A 19,501-nucleotide genomic window follows, 5' to 3' on the forward strand; every position below is an offset into this window, starting at 1 on the left:
AAGTGCTTGTTGTGTTTTGCTATACATAATGGTTTGGTGAAAGGATCAGCCAAGTTATCATCAGTGGGTACTCTTTCTAATTTTATGTCGGCTCTTTCAATTATTTCTCTGATCATATGATATCTTCTGGGAACATGTTTGTTCCTGTTCGTAGCTCTGGGTTCTTTTGCTTGCGCAACAGAACCAGTGTTGTCACAATACAAAGGTATTGCACTATTGGCACTCGGAATGACACCCAGTTCTTTAACGAACTCTAACAAAGCAACAACTTCTTTGGCAGCTTCAGATGCAGCAATATACTCGGCTTCGGTGGTGGAATCGGCAGTTGTACCTTGTTTGGAACTATTCCAACTCACTGCTCCACCATTGAGGATAAAAACATATCCAGACTGAGACTTATAGTCGTCATGGTCTGTTTGGAAACTAGCATCAGTGTACCCAGTAACTGATAACTCTGGTTGTCCACCATAGACTAAGAAATATTCTTTAGTCCTTCTAAGGTACTTAAGAATAGTCTTAACAGTTTTCCAATGTTCCTCACCGGGATTTTGCTGTAATCTGCCTGTCATGCTAAGCGCACAGGCCACATCTGGCCTAGTAGAGATCATGGCATACATAATAGATCTTATAGCCGAAGCATACATGATCCTTTTCATGTTGTCTCTTTCTTTGTCATTAGAAGGACAATCCTTCTTTGACAATACAATGCCATGTCCCATAGGAAGAAAACCTTTCTTAGAATTCTCCATTGAGAAGCGCCTTAGCAACTTGTCTATGTAAGTGGATTGTGATAATCCTAACATCCTATTTAGTCTATCTCGATAGATCTTAATTCCAAGGATATAGGAAGCATCACCTAGATCCTTTATCATAAAGGAACTAGACAAACACTCTTTCACGGATTGCATCATGGAACGATCGCTTCCCATAATCAAGATGTCATCAACATATATGATGAGGAAGACAACGTTTCCATTCTCGCGTTTACTATAAACACATGGGTCCTCTTTGCTTCTGACAAAACCAAACGATTTGATTGTTCTGTCAAAACAAATATTCCAACTCCTCGAAGCTTGCTTAAGTCCATAGATGGACTTCTTTAGCTTGCACACTGCATTCGGCCTTTCTTTCGATACAAAACCTTCTGGCTGTGTCATATAGACATCGCCTTCTAATTCTCCATTGAGAAATGCGGTTTTGACATCCTTTTGCCAAATGTCGAAATTGTAGTATGCAGCAATTGCAAGTAATATCCTAATGGACTTGATCTTAGCAACTGGCGAAAAGGTTTCATCATAGTCAATGCCTTCGCGCTGACTATAACCCTTTGCCACTAACCTAGCCTTGTAGGTTTGTACTTTGCCATCTGCATCTCTCTTCTTTTTGAAGATCCATTTGCAACCTATGGGGTAAACCCCATCTGGCAAGTCAACTAGTTCCCAGACTAAGTTGAAGTACATCGAGTCCATTTCAGATATCAAGGCTTCAAGTCACTTCTCTTGATCGGTGTCCGACACCGCCTCGGTATAGGTCTTAGGCTCATCATCATCTAAATCAACTTCATAATCTTGGTTCTCAACCATTAGATTCAGTCTCTCAGGTGCACGACGAATCCTTCTAGGCCTATTAAGTTGGTTTTCTTCTGGCTCGGGCTGTTCATTCTGATTGTGAGTAGGCCCAGGAATATCACTATGATCTTCTTGAGGTAGAGGTGATGCAACTATTGTATCATCTTGTATTTGATGCATCTCATTGTCTTGAGGAGGTTCTTCGAGAGTCCCACTAAGGTCTCCTCTAATAGTATTTTCCCCTCCCAATAGTTCATCAAAAACTCCCGCTGAGTTATTGTTCAAACCATTTGACAATACATCATCCTCATTGTTAACTTGTGGTTCTTGAATTTCTTCAAGATCTACTGTATTTTGACCTTGTTCCTTGCAGACATAACTGTCTTCAAGGAACGTCACATTCCTTGATGTTATCACCTTGTGATTTTCAGGACATTAGAAATCGTACCATTTAGTTTCTTTAGGATATCCCACAAATAACATTTCTCACTTTTAGTTTCCAATTTATCAGTCATCATTTTCTTAACAAAAGCTGGACAACCCAGGTCCGGATATGGTTAAGACTAGCTTTCTTGCCACACCATAACTCATATGGTGTTTTCTCGACTGATTTAGAAGGAACCCTATTTAGAATGTAAATAGCCGTTAGTAAGGCATGACCCCATAGGAATAAAGGGAGACTAGCGAAGCTCATCATGGATCGAACCATATCTAATAATGTTCGATTTATCCTTTCATATACTCCATTCATTTGAGGTGTACCAGGAGGTGTTCAGTCCGACTGGATTCCATGTGACCACTGGCGGATCCAGGTGGGGTCGGGCGGGGTCGGCCGACCCCACCACCTGCCACGGAGTGCACCGGAAAGCTACTTTCTTCGGCCTCCGACCCTACGGCGTTCACGTCTCCGCCCCCACCTCACGTCTTCACGCTGTGTGAGATGATGAGGAGACTGATCAGAGAGAACGGAAGGAAGTGAGGCAGCCGGATGGGTAGACTGTTGTCGAGAACGAAGGAGTTGGAGGGGAAGAGTCCTTCCGCGGTTTTTGTTTTCGAAGAGAAAGAGGAATGGTATTGGCGATGTCATTATTGTTTTCTCATCCCTATATTCACTCGTGAAATAGAATAAACCGGCATCAATAAATTTAACTAAGTTTAAAAGATTAAATATCTTAAATATGTTATCTAATTGTAAAATGGGCTTTGAAATATTTTCTTTATTTGAATTAATTCTTAGAAGTCCATTAAAAATATTTTCTCATCTTATCAATTAATGTTAAGTAGTAGTAGTAGTAGTATTTTTTTTACAGTATATCAAAATCAATTTATCTAAATTAACCACCTACTTATATAAAGTAAATATTTCTTAATTTCTTCTACTCTTAATTTTATAATTTAAATTTTCAACCTTATTATTCATATTCAATTTTTTAAATCTTTAAAAATTTGGTATGTTACAGAAAAATTATGCTATGTGTATGTCATTTTTTTTGTCAAAATACGTAATATAACATAATTGTTCTCTCTTACTTTATTATTTATTTGCATCTTTGTTTTATCTAAGATCATATTTTATTCTTTCTTCAGTTAGCTCCATAAACGTCTTTTTCTTAAATTCTGTATCCAAAAGAAGAGTCTCGCTTATAATGGGACGAAGAAAGTGGAGTATGTTGTTTTAAGAATATCGATACTCGCATGAATTATTTATATTAAAAAATATATTTATAAAAATAATTAATTTAAACAATTATTTTATATAAATATTTACTATCTTGTTCGACCCCACGATAATTTGTTCCTGGATCCGCCATTGCATGTGACTTCAAGTAATCAAGAAATTCTCGGCTCAAGCATTCCCCTCCTCGATCTGATCGAAGAGTCTTGATACCTTTCCCAAGTTGTTTCTCAACGTCACACTTAAACTCTTTTAAATTTATCGAAGGCCTCCGATTTATTTTTCATAAGATACACATATCCACACCTTGATAAATCATCAGTAAAAGTTATGAAGTACGAATAACCACCTCTTGCTTGAGTTGGAAACGGTCCACACACATCAGTGTGAATCAACTCTAGCAAATCTTTGGCACGCACCCCTTTCCCAGAAAATGGTTTACTTGTCATTTTTCCTTTGAGATAGAATTCACAAGCTCCACAGGATTCTAAATCAAATGAAGTGAGATAGTCTAACTTTCTCAATCTTGCTATTCTTTTCTCATTAATATGACCAAGTCTGCAATGCCAAAGATAAGTTGCATTATTCGTATTACTTAGCTTAGGTCTTTTGTTTTGCACATTGAGAATATTTCGTTTGTATTCAAGCATATATAATCCATTTTCAAGAGTGGCATTTCCATAAAACAATCCATTAAAAGAAAATGAGCATCTGCTGTTTGCAAAATGGAAGGAAAAACCTTCAATGTCTAACATCGGAATGGAGATAATATTCTTTGAAACAACTGGAACAAAATAACAATTATGTAAATCTAGTCTATGTCCTGAGGGAAGATCTAATCTATAAGTTCCCACGCATTCGGCAGCAACTCTTGCTCCATTTCCAACACGCAAATCAACTTCCCCAGGTCTCACTTTCTTGCTGTCACTTAGACCCTGCACATTATTACAAATGTGTGAGGCACAAGTTGTATCTAATACCCAAGATTATGAATTATTCATAGACATATTTATCTCAATGACAAACATACCTGAGCTCCCACTTTCTGCACCTTGTGCCTTGAATTTTGGGCAGTCTCTCTTCCAGTGTCCCTTCTCATGACAGAAAAGACACTCATCCTTTGATAATTTCGACTTCTTATTGGCCCCTCCACTCTTAGGCTTTAGAACAGCATCCTTAGATGCTTTCTTCTTCTGTTGCTGCTTATTCTTCCATTTCGAAGACTTCGCAGAAGAGCTCACCATGAGCACAGATTTTACCTTAGCAGTGGAAGACTCATAAGTCTTAAGCTTATTGTGCAGCTCTGGCAGCCCAACCTTCGTGTTGTTCATGTTGAAATTCACAATGAAATTCTCAAAACTACTAGGAAGAGACTGCAAAATTAGATTTGTTGAGACATTTGGGGGGAGCACCGTTCCAATCGATGCTAACCTCTCAATCAAACCAATCATTTTCAGCACATGCTCAGAAACCTTGCTTCCATCATGAAGCTTGCAGTTGAAGAGATCGCGAAGTATCTCATACTCCATAGTTTGAGCTTGTGAAGCATACAAACTCTTCAAGTGCTTTAGCATTTCATATGGAAGCATGTGTTCATGTTGTCTTTGCAGTTCCAAACTCATAGATGACAACATGACACACTGAGCATCAGAAGCATTATCAATGTGTTTCTGATGAGCTTCAACGTCAAACGTAGCAAACTCAAGAGATTCCTTATCGGGGATGGCACCGATTGGTTTGTCCAGGACATACTCAACCTTGTCATGTCTTAGCACCAAGCGCAAACAACGGAGCCAATCCGTGAAATTTGACCCAGTCAACTTGTTTGTCTCCATCAAACATTTGTAAGCCAAGTTTGACATTTTATCTGAACAGAAATTAAAATGAAAGCAAATCAGAAAAGCATACAAAGATCACATTCGCATCACTAATCAAACAATGGTCTATTGTATTGATTAGCTCCCACTAATTTTAACATATATTATGGCCCCCAAACATAAAATACGAATTTATATCTAATATAAATTTTAGTGGTCCAAGATCCAAGTCTATATTATTGCAGCCTCTGCGAGGGCTGATGACTACAATAATATCACCAGGTAGGCCTCCAAGCCAATTGTAACAACAATTTTACAATTCTTGGTTTATTAATCTAATTAATATACGTCCATAAATTATTCTGGTTGCGCGGGCTACTCAAAATAATTTAAGCAAGTCAACCCCATCACACGATGCCAACCATGCATCTATGAATGAGCCTAAACCTTGTAGATTTAGAGTAAACGCGAGGGCGTAAAACTCGTGGTCGAAAAGGCTAGGAGCATCAAACAATTGTGATGGACGACGCGTTTGTTTCAAAACGAGACTTATATTTTGTGGGGAATAATTTTGTGATACTAATTGTCAATTTAATATCCAATATTAAAATCTTAAACAATTATTGGGCGCCGCCTACCCAGACATAGTATAACACGGACTACAAATACTGGGCGCCGCCTACCCAGACATAGTATAACACAGACTACACATACTGGGCGCCGCCTACCCAGACAATAAAACGGTCTCTATCTACTATAGTTAAAATAAATAAGCATAAATCAAATAACATGCTTATCACATAGGATATCAAATAATGCTCAACAAATAAAATCAAATTTTATTCTTTAATTAAACGTGGATTTAATTATTTATATTAATTTAGAATATAAAATTATAAAATATTAATCCAATTAATATTTCATTGTAAATTAAACGTTGATTAAAGAAAACTACCAAAAGGATTTTCGTCAAGAGAATTTTCGCAATTCAGTTTTCTTAATTTCCCAAATTGTGGAAATCTGATTTCCATGTTTCAAAATCACTGTTGGTTCCAAAACTTTTACCGTGAGATTGACTTTAAAAGTTAAACACAAGAAATCAAATTTCAATTCCAACGCATAGTTGAAGTCCGACTTCCATGCGAACCAATTACATAGGTTTAATTTTTTTTTAAACTAATCCACGAATAATTATCACACAAAATAATTATGAATCGAGCCCCGAGCTCTGATACCACTGTTAGGAATTCTTGTATTCATCTAATGAGCGCAGCGGAAATTGCATACAAGAATAACAGATCTAGATTCATAATCTTATCGCAAGTTGAGCACGTAATACACAACGAAACTAAATCTTACTTGTTGTTGTGTTTTCTTCTACGATTGTGTCCTGCAAGTTGAATCCACTACTATCGAGGTCCACGTGTATTCTGATCCGATGCAGGAACAATTCCTCGGTACAATCGCTCTATAGAGAAAGCTAGGAATTCTCTACAAAACTTTACGTATTTTCTCTCTAATGTTACGATATTTCTCATCACCCACAATGGAGAATAAATAATCATTATATAGACAAAGAGTCATTAGAGTTTCATGATTGTTGAGCTTATGGACTAATTATAATTATAGCCCAATTATAATTATTTAATCCATATTAATCTAATCTATATCCTTTCATGAATATGTAATAAATCAATATGTATACTAGTTACACCTAACAGTAGTTGAGGATTCGGGGATGAAATTATTAGCCGGTGGGTTTATAATTAATTACTCGTCACTTTCAAACCTACTAGTACTACATTCTATTAGCATAACTGTAATTAAAATGTTAACAAATTTGTATTGTGGAAAGTTTAACTTCAATTTGAATAATTTAAAAGACTAATAAACAACCATAACTAGTACATTCACTGATAGTGATATATCAACACAAATTATAGTATATAACAGTATTTCAGTATTGATTTTATAATCGAAACAAGTAAATAAAATAAAAGTTCAAAGACAATAAAAAATCCAACGACTAGCCAATTATATATTAAAACTCAAATTAAACATCAAATACACAATTCTTTAAATGTTATAGAACATCAATTGAAGCAGCCCCAGCCCCAGCCCCATCTCTCAACTGAAAAAAGGTAAAAAAAATTGTCCAATAAACAACAAATATTCTATTGGTGGATGGAATGTCGTGTAGCACATATAACAGCACTTTTAACTTTAAAATTTGGATGAAAAAGTTGTTCATTTTCCAACTCGTTCTGCACCTAAGTTATCATAGGTACGCGTCTTCAAAATTATTAGTTTTGGGTCGCATTATAAATTGTTCCTACTTATAATTCCAAACATTTTCTAAACTACTAAGTAGGAGTACTAAATTATTTGTTCACTTCTTCTAAATATTAAATGTTCTCCCGAAGCCTAAATCCATCCACAATCTATGTAGGAAAACAGTTAGTATAACATTCTTCTTATTCGCGTCATATAAATTATTTATTATTTCACTTTGTTACATCATCAAGTGGCATAATAGTCATGGTCACACATATGAGGAAAACACTATCTAGTTTTCATTACGTCACATGACTTGTTCATTTTGCATTAGTATCAGCCAATCCACGAGAGAACTGTTAGTCAGGAAAATGTGAAGTCTATCATTAAATAAATATAAGAAAAACTATCAGAATATGTGCGGAGGGCACATTATTACTATGATATTGTTCGCTTTATGTCAAGCATTCATGATTAGCTTGGCTTTCCATTTTCCAAACCGTATAATCCCTCCACGGAATGAGGAAAGAGTAGCGAAGGCGTGCTTCATCAACTGCGTATCTCCAATCACATTAAACACCAATAAGTAAGTTTTGTTTTAACAGCTTCCCTAAACTAGTTGAGGCTTGTCACTTTTTCAGACAGGACACCAAGTTGCAACGACATTGGGGCAGACGACGCTGTTTTCTACTTCCACAGCAGGAGCAATGAGCACTTCCGACAATCTTGGGCAGGAGCTACGACTATACAACCTCCTAGTACATGAACACAAGACCAATGCGATTATGCGACCCCCCTCCATCACTTGCAGCCTAATCCAATGCATGCTCTCATCGACTTCGACTATTTTCTCCTTCTGCTAGCTCATACCTCATATCTGTCACACCTAACAATGTCCACAGAAAAACTTGCATCATCTTTCAGTTCCATCAAACAATAAAAGGAAAGTGAGAGAATGAAAATTCATGTGTAACTCACCACGGCCAAATTTAAAGTGGTGATAAAAGGCAGCCCTGACCTTGCAACTCCGTCACCAAATTGGGGATGAGAATCGGAAGAAGAGCACTCCAAAGCCCCCATAGAAGATCAATTCCACACCTGCCCTCTTTCTTCCCTTATCATCATTGCCTTTTTCTTTCCTAACAAAGGCTTCGTTTTGGACCTTTGGCAGCAATATTTATAAAGAGAACCATTGGTTCATGAACCATAGGAAAATCATCTTTTTGTCTGAGAAGATGCCTATTGTCTTGTCTAAACTATAAGCTCATACATTCATATCAGTTTACTCATTTTCTATTTGAGGATTTTCTTTTTTTGAAGTTTCTCACTGTTAATTTACTGTTTCTGAAATACACTAAAACCCAAGTGAAAGAGCCTTCTCATCATCAACTCCATACTATATAATAACACCTTTCTTATATAGTATTTCTTCTCCCAACGGCCTGGTTTTTACTGTCGACTAGAGTTGAAGGAATGGTCAGTTTCAGTCGATTACTAGGCTTATTAGCTACAGCAGATTGGTTGAACAGCAACAACCAGTATGCAATCAAAAATTTTCTGCTTTATAATTCATTTCAACAATATGACTGTAGAAGGAAATGGAAGCTAGCTATAAATTGTATTAATCCAATTGAATATAGAGATACATATGATAGGGCTATGCAAACGCAACTTGGAATCATGCATTTTCCCCAGCAAAACTATATACTGCAGACACTCGTGTTGTACATTATTAAGGGGGGAAAATGAGGGAATCCCAACAATAGAATAAATTGCAATCACCTTTGTATGCTTGAGTATATAGTATGTAGGTCATCTTTGAATCCAAAAGTCGAGTCCACTCAGAGTGACCCATCGCAGAGATGCAAACGAAATCAAGATTATCCGTTGTTCACCTGCCACGGGGATTCACTAGTTGAGAGAAAACAGCACTGGTGGCTGCATCTTCAGCATCATCGTCAGTTCCTGAGTTAACTCCGTCAATCATGTTCAAGCTGTTGTCAAATGGCTCCAATGGTGTTAAAGAAATTCCAGGGATATGGTTAGTGCTATTATCATCAGGCTCCATGAGGGCTGATGTTGTCTCCTCGAGCTGGAGAGCATACTCCAAGTTCCACAAAACATCTCCCATGGAAGGCCTATCAACACCGTGCTCGGCCAGGCATTTTTCCGCTGTCTCACCGAATTTCTTGAGAGAAGCAGTGTTTACCTTCCCTGTAAGATTCTTGTCCATGATATGGTCCAGCATTCCCTTCTTTTGCCAGGTCATTGCCCACTCGGCAATATTCACTTGCTCTCGAGGCAGAACCGGGTTCAGGGCTGGTCTCGTGCAGAGGACCTCCATGAGAACCACACCAAATGAGTAAACATCTGATTTCTCAGTGAGCTGTTGCCTCCTGAAGTACTCGGGATCAAGGTATCCGAAGCTACCTTTGACAGCCGTACTCACATGAGTCTGATCAATAGCTGGTCCAGTTTTAGACAGACCAAAGTCAGCCACCTTTGCAACAAAATTCTCATCTAGGAGTATATTGGTTGTCTTCACATCTCGATGAATAATGCTCTGAGCCGCTCCAGTGTGGAGGTAGTGAAGCCCCCTAGCTGCACCAATGCATATCTCCAGACGCAGTTTCCATGAAAGAGGTGGGAGATCTGTTCCATAGAGATGGCTCCGGAGGGGCCCATTCGCCATGTATTCATACACCAAAATCATCTCAGACCGTTCATCGCAGTAGCCAATAAGTGACACGAGGTGACGATGGCGAAGCTTGGACAACATTTCAATCTCAGTTCTAAATTCAGCAATACCTTGCTCGGATCTCGGATTCCCTCTCTTCACAGCCACCCTAGTCCCATCCTCCAGAGTTCCTTTGTACACCCTTCCGAAACCACCAACACCAAGCAGCATGCCTTCATCAAATTTATTAGTTGCATCCATTATTTCTTGAAACGTGAAGAACCGGCCAAGACTGGAGGAACCAAACGAGATGCAACTGGCTGTACCACTCTTCTGAGAAAGGGTGGACATTTTTGCCAAGGTCAAAGAGTTTCCATACATGGGCAGAGGAAGCCACGAGCTTCCCTGGTTGGCTTCCTTCGACCTACGAGCCACCAAGCAGAAGCAACACAATCCACAAAGGATTAATGTAACCACAGCACCAACCACAGAGCCGATTATGACACCAGTTTTATGCTTTTTGGGAGGCAGCACAAGGAGAGTATCCACGGGCAAGCTTCCAGTCAAGCTTTTAGCTTCATTGCTGATTTTCATGACTTCAAGACCATTCAATATGGCATTTGGGAAATCAGCATTAATGTCAGGACCAACGCTTAATGTGAGAGTATCTGAACCTTCAGGAACTTTGGAGACGAAATCTGTGTAATACGGCACATCCAAATTGCCTGCTTTATTCGATAGATCCAGACTCCCCACAGCAATATCAGTATTGATGTATAGATTAAATATCAGACTATTCAGAGATTTACTCACAATGTCACAGAAATGCACCCGCAAGAAATACGAGAAACTAGGATCAGCTTGGAGGACCCATGTGATGTTGAAGTTCACATTGGACACACTCGCATCTCCCATGGTTTCAGCAGTAGCATAGACATAATTAGGAGCTATCTCAGGTGCAACAGCATCACCATATTTTATATTCAAAGGGTCGACAGAAACATTTGAGGCAGAGCTGTTCACATGGAGATACTTCCCATCATTCTCCCAAGTTCTCCTCAAAGTGTCATTCTGAGCAGTAATCAGAGGACCGCCCATATTCAGACGATAGATGGTCTCCAAAGCCAGCCCGGAAAGGCCATCAAACTGACCATATGGCGCGACAGATGCCTGGTCCGGAATCAAGCTGTCCGGAACAGACACAACTTCAATGGCATTGATAAAGGCCACAGAGCCATTTGCGGGAATGAACGTGACCAACAAGCTGTTTGAAGTCACATTGACCGCATACTCTTTGAAGAGATACGAGCCCTTGTAGGTATCAAAACTGAAGTTGTGCAACAGCACAAAATCCTCAGTCACAACAGTGATGGAAGCAGAAGTCAGATTCTGGCCCGGGAGAGGGTAAAAGTGGAGGCGAACCCAGTGCCAACCCTGTCGCTTTATATCTAATCTGTACGACGCTGTGCTCCTGAAGACTCGAGCTGACTGATAAATAGGGAAGGGAGCAGTGGAGTTGGAGGTGACAATAAAAGAATCCCCACGGCTTTTCAAAGCAACCGAGGATTGAAGTGAATCAGGAACATATGTTTGGCCAAGAAAGATCACATTTTGTGAAGATCCACAGGCAAGCAAGTAGTTATTAGCAGGTGTGAATGCAGCCATTGACACACTGATACCAACAACATAGAGAAAGAACACAGCTACAACAGCCATATCCATAGCTTTCCTCCAATCCAAACAGATTTTTCAATCAAAATTGGAATTCCACAACTTCCCAAATTTTCTCCTCAGCCAAAATTGATGCAACCTAGGGATTCGCAGATCTACTCAGCCATACATAAAATTGCAGAAACAAATTTACAGAAAATAACCGCAGCAACATATGATTACAGAAGAAAGGCAATAAATGCACACAATTGTTGATGGAAAGGACAATGTGACAAATTTTGAAGTTCAGTAAAGAGACAAAATCGAAGCTTTATCAACGGAATTACCTCACTTAACGAAGAAGCTGAAAAGGTGTTGCAATGACGAGGAATAAAGTGAAACGCATTTCCGACACCATTAAAACTAGAAATGTAGAAGCAGTGGTTCTTTTTTGATGCGAGCTGCACCAGCGCTTTCCAGGCTGTCAATTTACAGAGGGAAAAAGAGAAGTTTAAAAATAATTAGATCAGGTTAGTAAAGATATTAATTGCACAAATTTAATTAAATAAAAATTTGGTAGTCCGTACACATTTTCATTGGTACTAAGGTCATCCGCAATGGCGCCTAGCGCACCGCCTAGCCGAGCGCCGGCGCTAGGCGGTGCGCTGGGCGGTCCACATTTTCATTGGTACTAAGGCCATCCGCAATGGCGCCTAGCGCACCGCCTAGCCGAGCGCCGGCGCTAGGCGGTCCATTACAACCGCCCAGCCATTTTCGGAATTAAAAACCGCATAGCGCTCGGCGATTTCGTGGCGCTAGGCGATGCGCTGGGCGATCCGCTCGGCGCTATTGCAGCGTCCGGATCGCCTAGCGCATCGCCTAGACAATTTTTTTTAAAACACTATATATACGCGCTTTGCACGTCATTTTCATTCGCACCACTTGTTTTAATGAGTACTCTCTCTATCTTAATTTCTGTACAAGATCAACACCGAGAAATGGAGAACACCAACGAAGGTACTCCAGTGACGAGCGGGTCTCAAACTCCCCCGGTACCCGTGGGAGGTGGATGGGGTCCGATGCCAGGGTACTATAACATGTACCCGTGGCAGGGGATGATGCCCGGGATGGCACCTGGGGGGAGTACGCCGGCGTGGCAGGGGGTACCGGGGATGCAGCCCGGTGTGCAGATGATGCCGGGGTGGGCACCCGGGATGCAGATGATGCCTAGGGGGGACGCCGATGCAGCCCCCGACGGGGAGGGGGGGTACCGGCGACGCAGGGAACGCCGTGAGAGGAAAACGTCTATTGCCCCAGTTTTGATTTTTCGACTGCTTCTTCGCACACATTGACCCCAGCGGATTCGCAGTTCACGCAATTTGAGTCTTTCTCCTTAGAGGAGTTGGGGTTCGATATGCTCGGGGTTCCGGAAACTCCCGATCAAATAGGGGGAGCAGTGCGGGGTCGGGGCGGCCCAAAGAAGAAGGGCAAGGCGAAGAAGAAGGGCGAGTCGTCGCAGCCGGGTGTGGATAGCCAGGTCTGGAGGAGGTGGACGGACGCGGAGAACGTCGCGCTGTCCAAGGCGTGGGTGAGTGTTTGCGACGATCCTCTCGTTTCGAACAACCAGAGGATCGTCAACTTGTGGGGCAAGATAGCAGCAGCCTACCAGACATTTTGCCCGGAGGGAAGGCCACGCAAAGGGGAGGACTGCTGGAAGGGGTGGGACCGAATCAGGGTTGTCGTCTCTCGATTTTCGGGTTTGTACGCCAACGCCCTCCGCATGCAGAGCAGTGGCCAAACGGAGGAAGACTACAGGAGGATAGCGGAGAAAGCCTTCCCCCAGCCCGGGTTGTATAAGGAGTTCACCTACTGGAACTGCTATCTTGTGTTGAACGACTCCGAGAAGTTCCAAGTAGGTGTCGACGCTGGGTGGCCGAAGAAGCAACGACTGAACTATACCGGTGATTTCAACAGCAGCAGCGGTGGTTCCCACGACCTCCCCAAGACGGCCCAGGAGGTCCCGACCCCTCGTTCGTTCGCTCGCCGAACTCGCCCGGTTGGGCACAAGCGGGCTCAACGGGAGGAGAGGGGGGTCGCCGGGGGTTCCCAGGAGGTCCAGTCGGCATCCCCCTTTGGCCAATCCACGGCGGATCTCAAATTCTTCGCGCGTCAACAAACGCGCGCTCAGATAGTCAAGACGCTGGCCGAATGGCGGGCGGCGGTGGACCCCGTGGAGAAGAGTTTGCTTCAAACATTGCTCATGAGCATGCAGGACGAGTTGGAGGCGGCACGGAGGGAGACCGCCAGGAGTAGAGGCGGAGGCGACGGTGGCGACGCAGGCGGCGGAGATGGTGGCGACGGAGGCGACGGAGGCGGAGGCGAGGGTGGCGACAGCGACGGAGGAGACGACGACAGAGACGAGGAGTGAATTATTGTACTTTTTTTTAATTATTGTAATTTTTAAAAATTATTGTACTTTTTTTAAATTATTGTACTTTTTAAAATTTTAATAGTATTATTAATGTTTCCCGTATATATCTCGTAAATTAAATTTCGTATATTGTGTGATTGTTAATTATTTCATTTTTATATAATTGTTATTAGTGATGCGGCTAGGCTATGGCTAGGGTATTTGCTTATTTTGATGATGTGGCAGGAGGATTTTTAGTGCTGATGATATGGCAGGAGGAGTTTGTGGCTAGACTATGATCGGGCTATTGCTAGGCTATTCCTATTGTGGATGGCCTAAGCTAATTACTATAATTGAAGAATTCAAAGTCCAAATATATACTACTACCACATTTCAATTTGTTTGGATCACCAAATATTTACTCATCCCATACATGGAAAATTAGGCCTATTGGTTAATATTAAAATTTTATATTTAAAATATTGCGAACCACATAAACAAAACAAGCACTAATATTCCACAGTTCCACCCAATAATATGGCGCTTTTTGCAAGATGGAGGAAGTCAATTTTAAAATATACCACACGGTATTATTACGCCCACAATAATAATATGACAACTTGTATATTTAATAAGAAGAATGTTTATTTTTTTTGCAAGATGAAGTCAATTTTGAAATATACCACATAGTACAATTATAAGGCTGATAATTCTTTACACGATACGATAACCTGATACAAACACACACGAAATTAATTCAACATGAACACGCAATTTTCAGAATTGGATCCTTATAGAGTCGAGGCAATAAGAATTTGATAATTTCAGGTTGAATTAGAATCGGATTATCCGTTAAGAAATATTATTATTATTTTAATAATTATTACTCCATTAAACAAAAAATATTATACTTTAATTTTTTATTTAAATTTAAATCATGATAAAGTTTTAATCATTTTAAATATGTTTTACTTGTGCATTACGGAGTATCATACTTTATTGTGTAATATCAGGTTTTAATCGTGTAATATCAGTTTTTAGTAGCTATCGTGTTTTGTCAAGCTATATTGTACTCCTATAATAACTTATTATCATTGACGATAGTAGGGCTGACATTTCTTTTGCATGACACGATAACCTACATAAACACGCACAAAGTTATTGGGTTGAGACTGATAAAATATGATTTCACACCCACAATAATAATATGACAACTTGTATATTTAACAAGAAAAATGTTTTAGAAATACACACTCATTGCAATTGTAAGGATTTTAGAGTAACAATGTGTAATATACGGTAAACTTTATATTACTCCATATGTCCCATGTTACTTGGACTATTCTATTTCAACTTGTCCCAAACTACTTGCACTATTTCTATTTTAAATAAAGATTATAATATTAATATATTATAGTTTATTAAGGGCTCTCTTGTTAAGTAATCTTTCTATTACATTTAAAATACTAATTTGATTAAACTGAAAAATCAATTTTATGTTTTTGGCATTAATAATTGGGAGCAGAGAGGTTTTAGCTTTGGTGTTGAGTTGAGGTGGTATTAGGCTATTAGCAATCTTGCTGGTCCACTTTTACGCGGCTGGGAGGCATAGCGTGGGACCTTCTTCACGCCGTTATGTCACGGAGGAGGAGACCATGCACCATCACTTGTTTATATATTTTCTTTTTATATTTTAATTTTTGTTGTAATTTCTTTTTATTTTTTAATTTGTCCCATAAAATTGATTTATTTTCTTTTTTTTATAGACCTTTTCATCAGAGCAACTACAATTGTATTGTATGTATTGGAAAATCCACTTTTGGTATAAAAAAACCTCTTGACTTTGATGTGGAAACTCAAAACCGAGCATCAATAGCGATAACAACACAAGTTGAATCCGCAAAATACAAAAGGTGTATAAACACAAGTTGAATCCGTATAATACAAAAGTTATATAATCATAGTTTCACTCCATTGGCGAAGAGACTTTATCTGTCGTCGCATTGTTTGACGATCTAGCAGCTGACTGGATGAGCTATTGGGAAGATAACGTCGAAAACTCCTCGCTGTAAAACATCGATTCAACCCAGAGAATTGTAAGGGGATGATGTGGGACGACTTGCTAACCTGCGTCCACGGTCGAAGCATACCACACTATATTCGAGTCTTATCTACAGAAGGTCTCCCCCATTGGAGATTCAACGCTCACCTAGTTGTTTATCGCGGGATTGAAATCTCCTATCAAGTAGAAAATCCTTAACAGACATCCAAACACATTGCAGGAGACGTTCGCGCTTGCCCAACAGCTCGCGGCCTGCCAGCCCAAACCACTCTGCAGCGCTCGTCTTGGTCCGGCCGAGGCAACCGCTCAGAAAACTCTCCACAACATAATCATATTACCATGACAGACAATTCCCGAGGCATCCAAGCAGTTCAGCGATGGTCAACCGCCTAGTAAACATGTTGAATTTTTTTGCTTAGGATCTGTGGTGTGAGAACCCCACACATAGTTCACTCTTTTAAGTTCACGTAGCCCCAAAATCAATCATAACTTATTTAACCATTTTTCATATTTTTTTCTTTTTATTTTTTATTCAGAAAACAAACATATATTAACATGTACTGTACTCCTTCCGTCCATGAAAAATAATTCCATTTTACCATTTTTGGGTATGCAAAAAAATAAATTTAAATTTTCAACTACTTCACCCATTATTTTCTTTTCTCTTTTTTATTTTTTCTTTTCTTTTTTATTTGTTTAATTTAGAATTGCATTTATATAAATTACGATAGTAATTTGGGAATTATAATTAAATTTATTAATTTTGCAACTAAATAGTTATAAATTTAGGTTTTAATTTGTAATTTATGATTTGTGTGAATATGAGAATGGAGATTTATTGATTTTTATTTTATTATTATTATTATTATTATTATTATTATTATTATTATTATTATCTAAAGTCTCCTATAAATTGTAAATATACTCCGTATTATATATAAATTAATATCTCAACCTTAATATTAATATCCCGCTTGTTCTTAAAAAATAGACTACTTTTAGAAGGACATGAGTTTTAATGCACAATTACTAAAGTAAGAGAGAGATCGAAAGAAAAAGTGATTGAAGATTTATTAGTGACTCTATTAGACAGAAAAAAAACTCCTTAAATAGCATTGGTCTAATTTTTAGGGACATCACAAAATAGAAAATATGGTCTATTTTAAGAGACAAATGAAGTACTACTACTACTACCTCCGTTCTACAATAAGTGTCACATTTTGCCATTTCGGTCCGTCCCACAATAAGAGTCATATTTCACTTTTTTTATAAATGGTAAGTAGACCCCACATTCCATCAACCAATTCTATTCACATTTTATTATAAAACTAATATATAAAACTACCTTATTCAATACACTTTTCTTTACATTTCTTAAAACTTGTGCTCACACTAAATATGACACTTAATGTGGAATGAAGGTAGTATTATTTAAATTTCAGTCCAGATTTATTTAAGTTTCTGGTTCAGTAACTGATGATAACTTTGTCTACGCCAACGTGACTACGTCCACATCTGCCCTTTTCCATAGCCTTTCCTTCCTCCATTTTTAATAAGCATACCAAATCATGCACTTTTTTTTTAATTTAATGCTGCAATTAGTCAAGTCATGATCGAATTGACTTCCAACAAAGTAGGACACCAATTGTCAAATGAGGCGTGGGATTCGGTTTTGATTTATGTCATTAAATCATATACATACTGCCCAGTTCCATTGACTAGTAAGTTGCTAATTAATTTGTTTAATCAAGAGAGAAAGGTAGATGTAAGTAATAAATGGATAGGAGAAAGAAAGTTTAATATTTTAATTGAAAAGTTTAAAATAGTTGAATGCATTAGTTGGAGAATAAAAGTTTTCAAAAATACAAATATATCATTTTATTTGGAATAAAAACTAAAAAAATAAAAATAAAATATATAGCATCTTAGTTGGGACTGATGAAGTAGTATACCTGCATACTTTTAATTAGAAAAAAATCACACCAAAAGATATGCGTACAGTAAAATTAGGTTCTTCATATATACTACTTCTTCTTCCACCAAAGCTTTCTGTAATTGTAAATTTCAGACACATCATTTTTAAAACATTTTTATACACCTCATTAGCTTTTTAGCCATTACTTATAAGTTAGTCAATCTTACATGGAATTAATATAATGCATGTGATGTGTGACAGTATAAATATCTACTACAAAACCACAAAGATTACAGTAAATGGTTGGATGATTAGCCAACTACAACTTGTTGCGTTAATTGGCAGTACAAATTATTTCTCGGACATAGAACAGTGTAATCTTCATTTTCATTACTCCTAGATGACATAATTAGGTGATTACATAGGATTTTAGGAGATATTGTCTCGTGAGTTGAGTGGAAAGATAAAATAGTATATCTGTACATATATAAAAGTTGAGTTTTGGGGGCATTTTGGGAATTTAAAATTTTAGTTTGGGATTATAATGTGCCATTATAAATATTTAAATGAAATTATAATGTGTATGGTTTTTATTGTTGTTATAATAAATTAATAATTTCGGGGAGTGAAAGTGGAAAAGTTATAAAAAACGTTAAAATTTTCAAGAGACATGACAGTTATGATCAATTATTTTATAATTAAGTAAATAATTTGTTGATCCAAAACTAATTAACAGTAATAATAAAGCGTATGCCAAAAAAATGTCATTGTGGAGTATAAGGAGTTTGTGGGGTATTTAGGAAATGCCAAATACTGTAGCATTACAGCACTTGAATTTAAGTATTTATAAATTTTAGGTAAGATTTGTAATAAATCAAAATATTGGTCACCAAACTAATTCAGGCGTTTTACGGAGTAACGCATATATACATTGAAGAATTTCAATCATTATAAATTAAATACACAAAAGTCATATAAAAAGTTTGTTGGATGCGTTAGTTTCATTTAATTTTATTTTGTACATTAATTTGTTTGACATCAAAAAGAAATTAAAGAGGAGTGTGGAGAATTTGATGAGGCCGTTACGGGTTTTTCTCATCCAAATATCGATGCCATTTATTATTTGCTAAAAATTTGATGTTATATTTCAATTGATTTAACAAAGGATTGCAACTTTCTCACATTATGCACGTTTTGCCTTCATTAATGTAGACAAATTAAGCGCCACAATAATATGATCCAAAATCTTTCATTAAATACAAAGTTGTATTCACTCTTATTAGTAACGTATATATTTATATATAATAAAAATAATTGAATTTCTTTAGTATAAATTATACACAAATGCCTATCATAGCCAACTTATTTTCTCTCTATAAATATTCTTTCACCCAGCAAATTTATTCAATCAAAATATCAGATTTGTGGTAGAGGGTGACGGTGTCGAGAGTGA

General features: G+C 38.2%; 1 protein-coding gene across 1 annotated transcript; it reads right to left on the reverse strand.

The window, feature by feature from the left end:
* Positions 1 to 7,693: 7,693 nt before the first annotated feature.
* On the reverse strand, positions 7,694 to 12,141 carry LOC121804933 (receptor-like protein kinase THESEUS 1). The gene is made up of 3 exons (XM_042204654.1): positions 12,009 to 12,141; positions 8,313 to 11,821; positions 7,694 to 8,220 (listed from the first exon to the last, which is right to left on the reverse strand). The coding sequence occupies exon 2, from the start codon at positions 11,731 to 11,733 to the stop codon at positions 9,226 to 9,228; it is 2,508 nt and encodes an 835-aa protein (XP_042060588.1). The 5' UTR covers positions 11,734 to 11,821; positions 12,009 to 12,141; the 3' UTR covers positions 7,694 to 8,220; positions 8,313 to 9,225.
* Positions 12,142 to 19,501: the final 7,360 nt, after the last annotated feature.

Source organism: Salvia splendens, chromosome 5, assembly GCF_004379255.2.
Source record: "Salvia splendens isolate huo1 chromosome 5, SspV2, whole genome shotgun sequence".
In the NCBI taxonomy this organism is placed as follows: domain Eukaryota; kingdom Viridiplantae; phylum Streptophyta; class Magnoliopsida; order Lamiales; family Lamiaceae; genus Salvia; species Salvia splendens.

Excerpts from the sequence above, each read along its gene's own strand:
- LOC121804933 (XM_042204654.1), bottom strand. The coding sequence starts at position 11,733 with ATGGATATGGCTGTTGTAGCTGTGTTCTTTCTCTATGTTGTTGGTATC.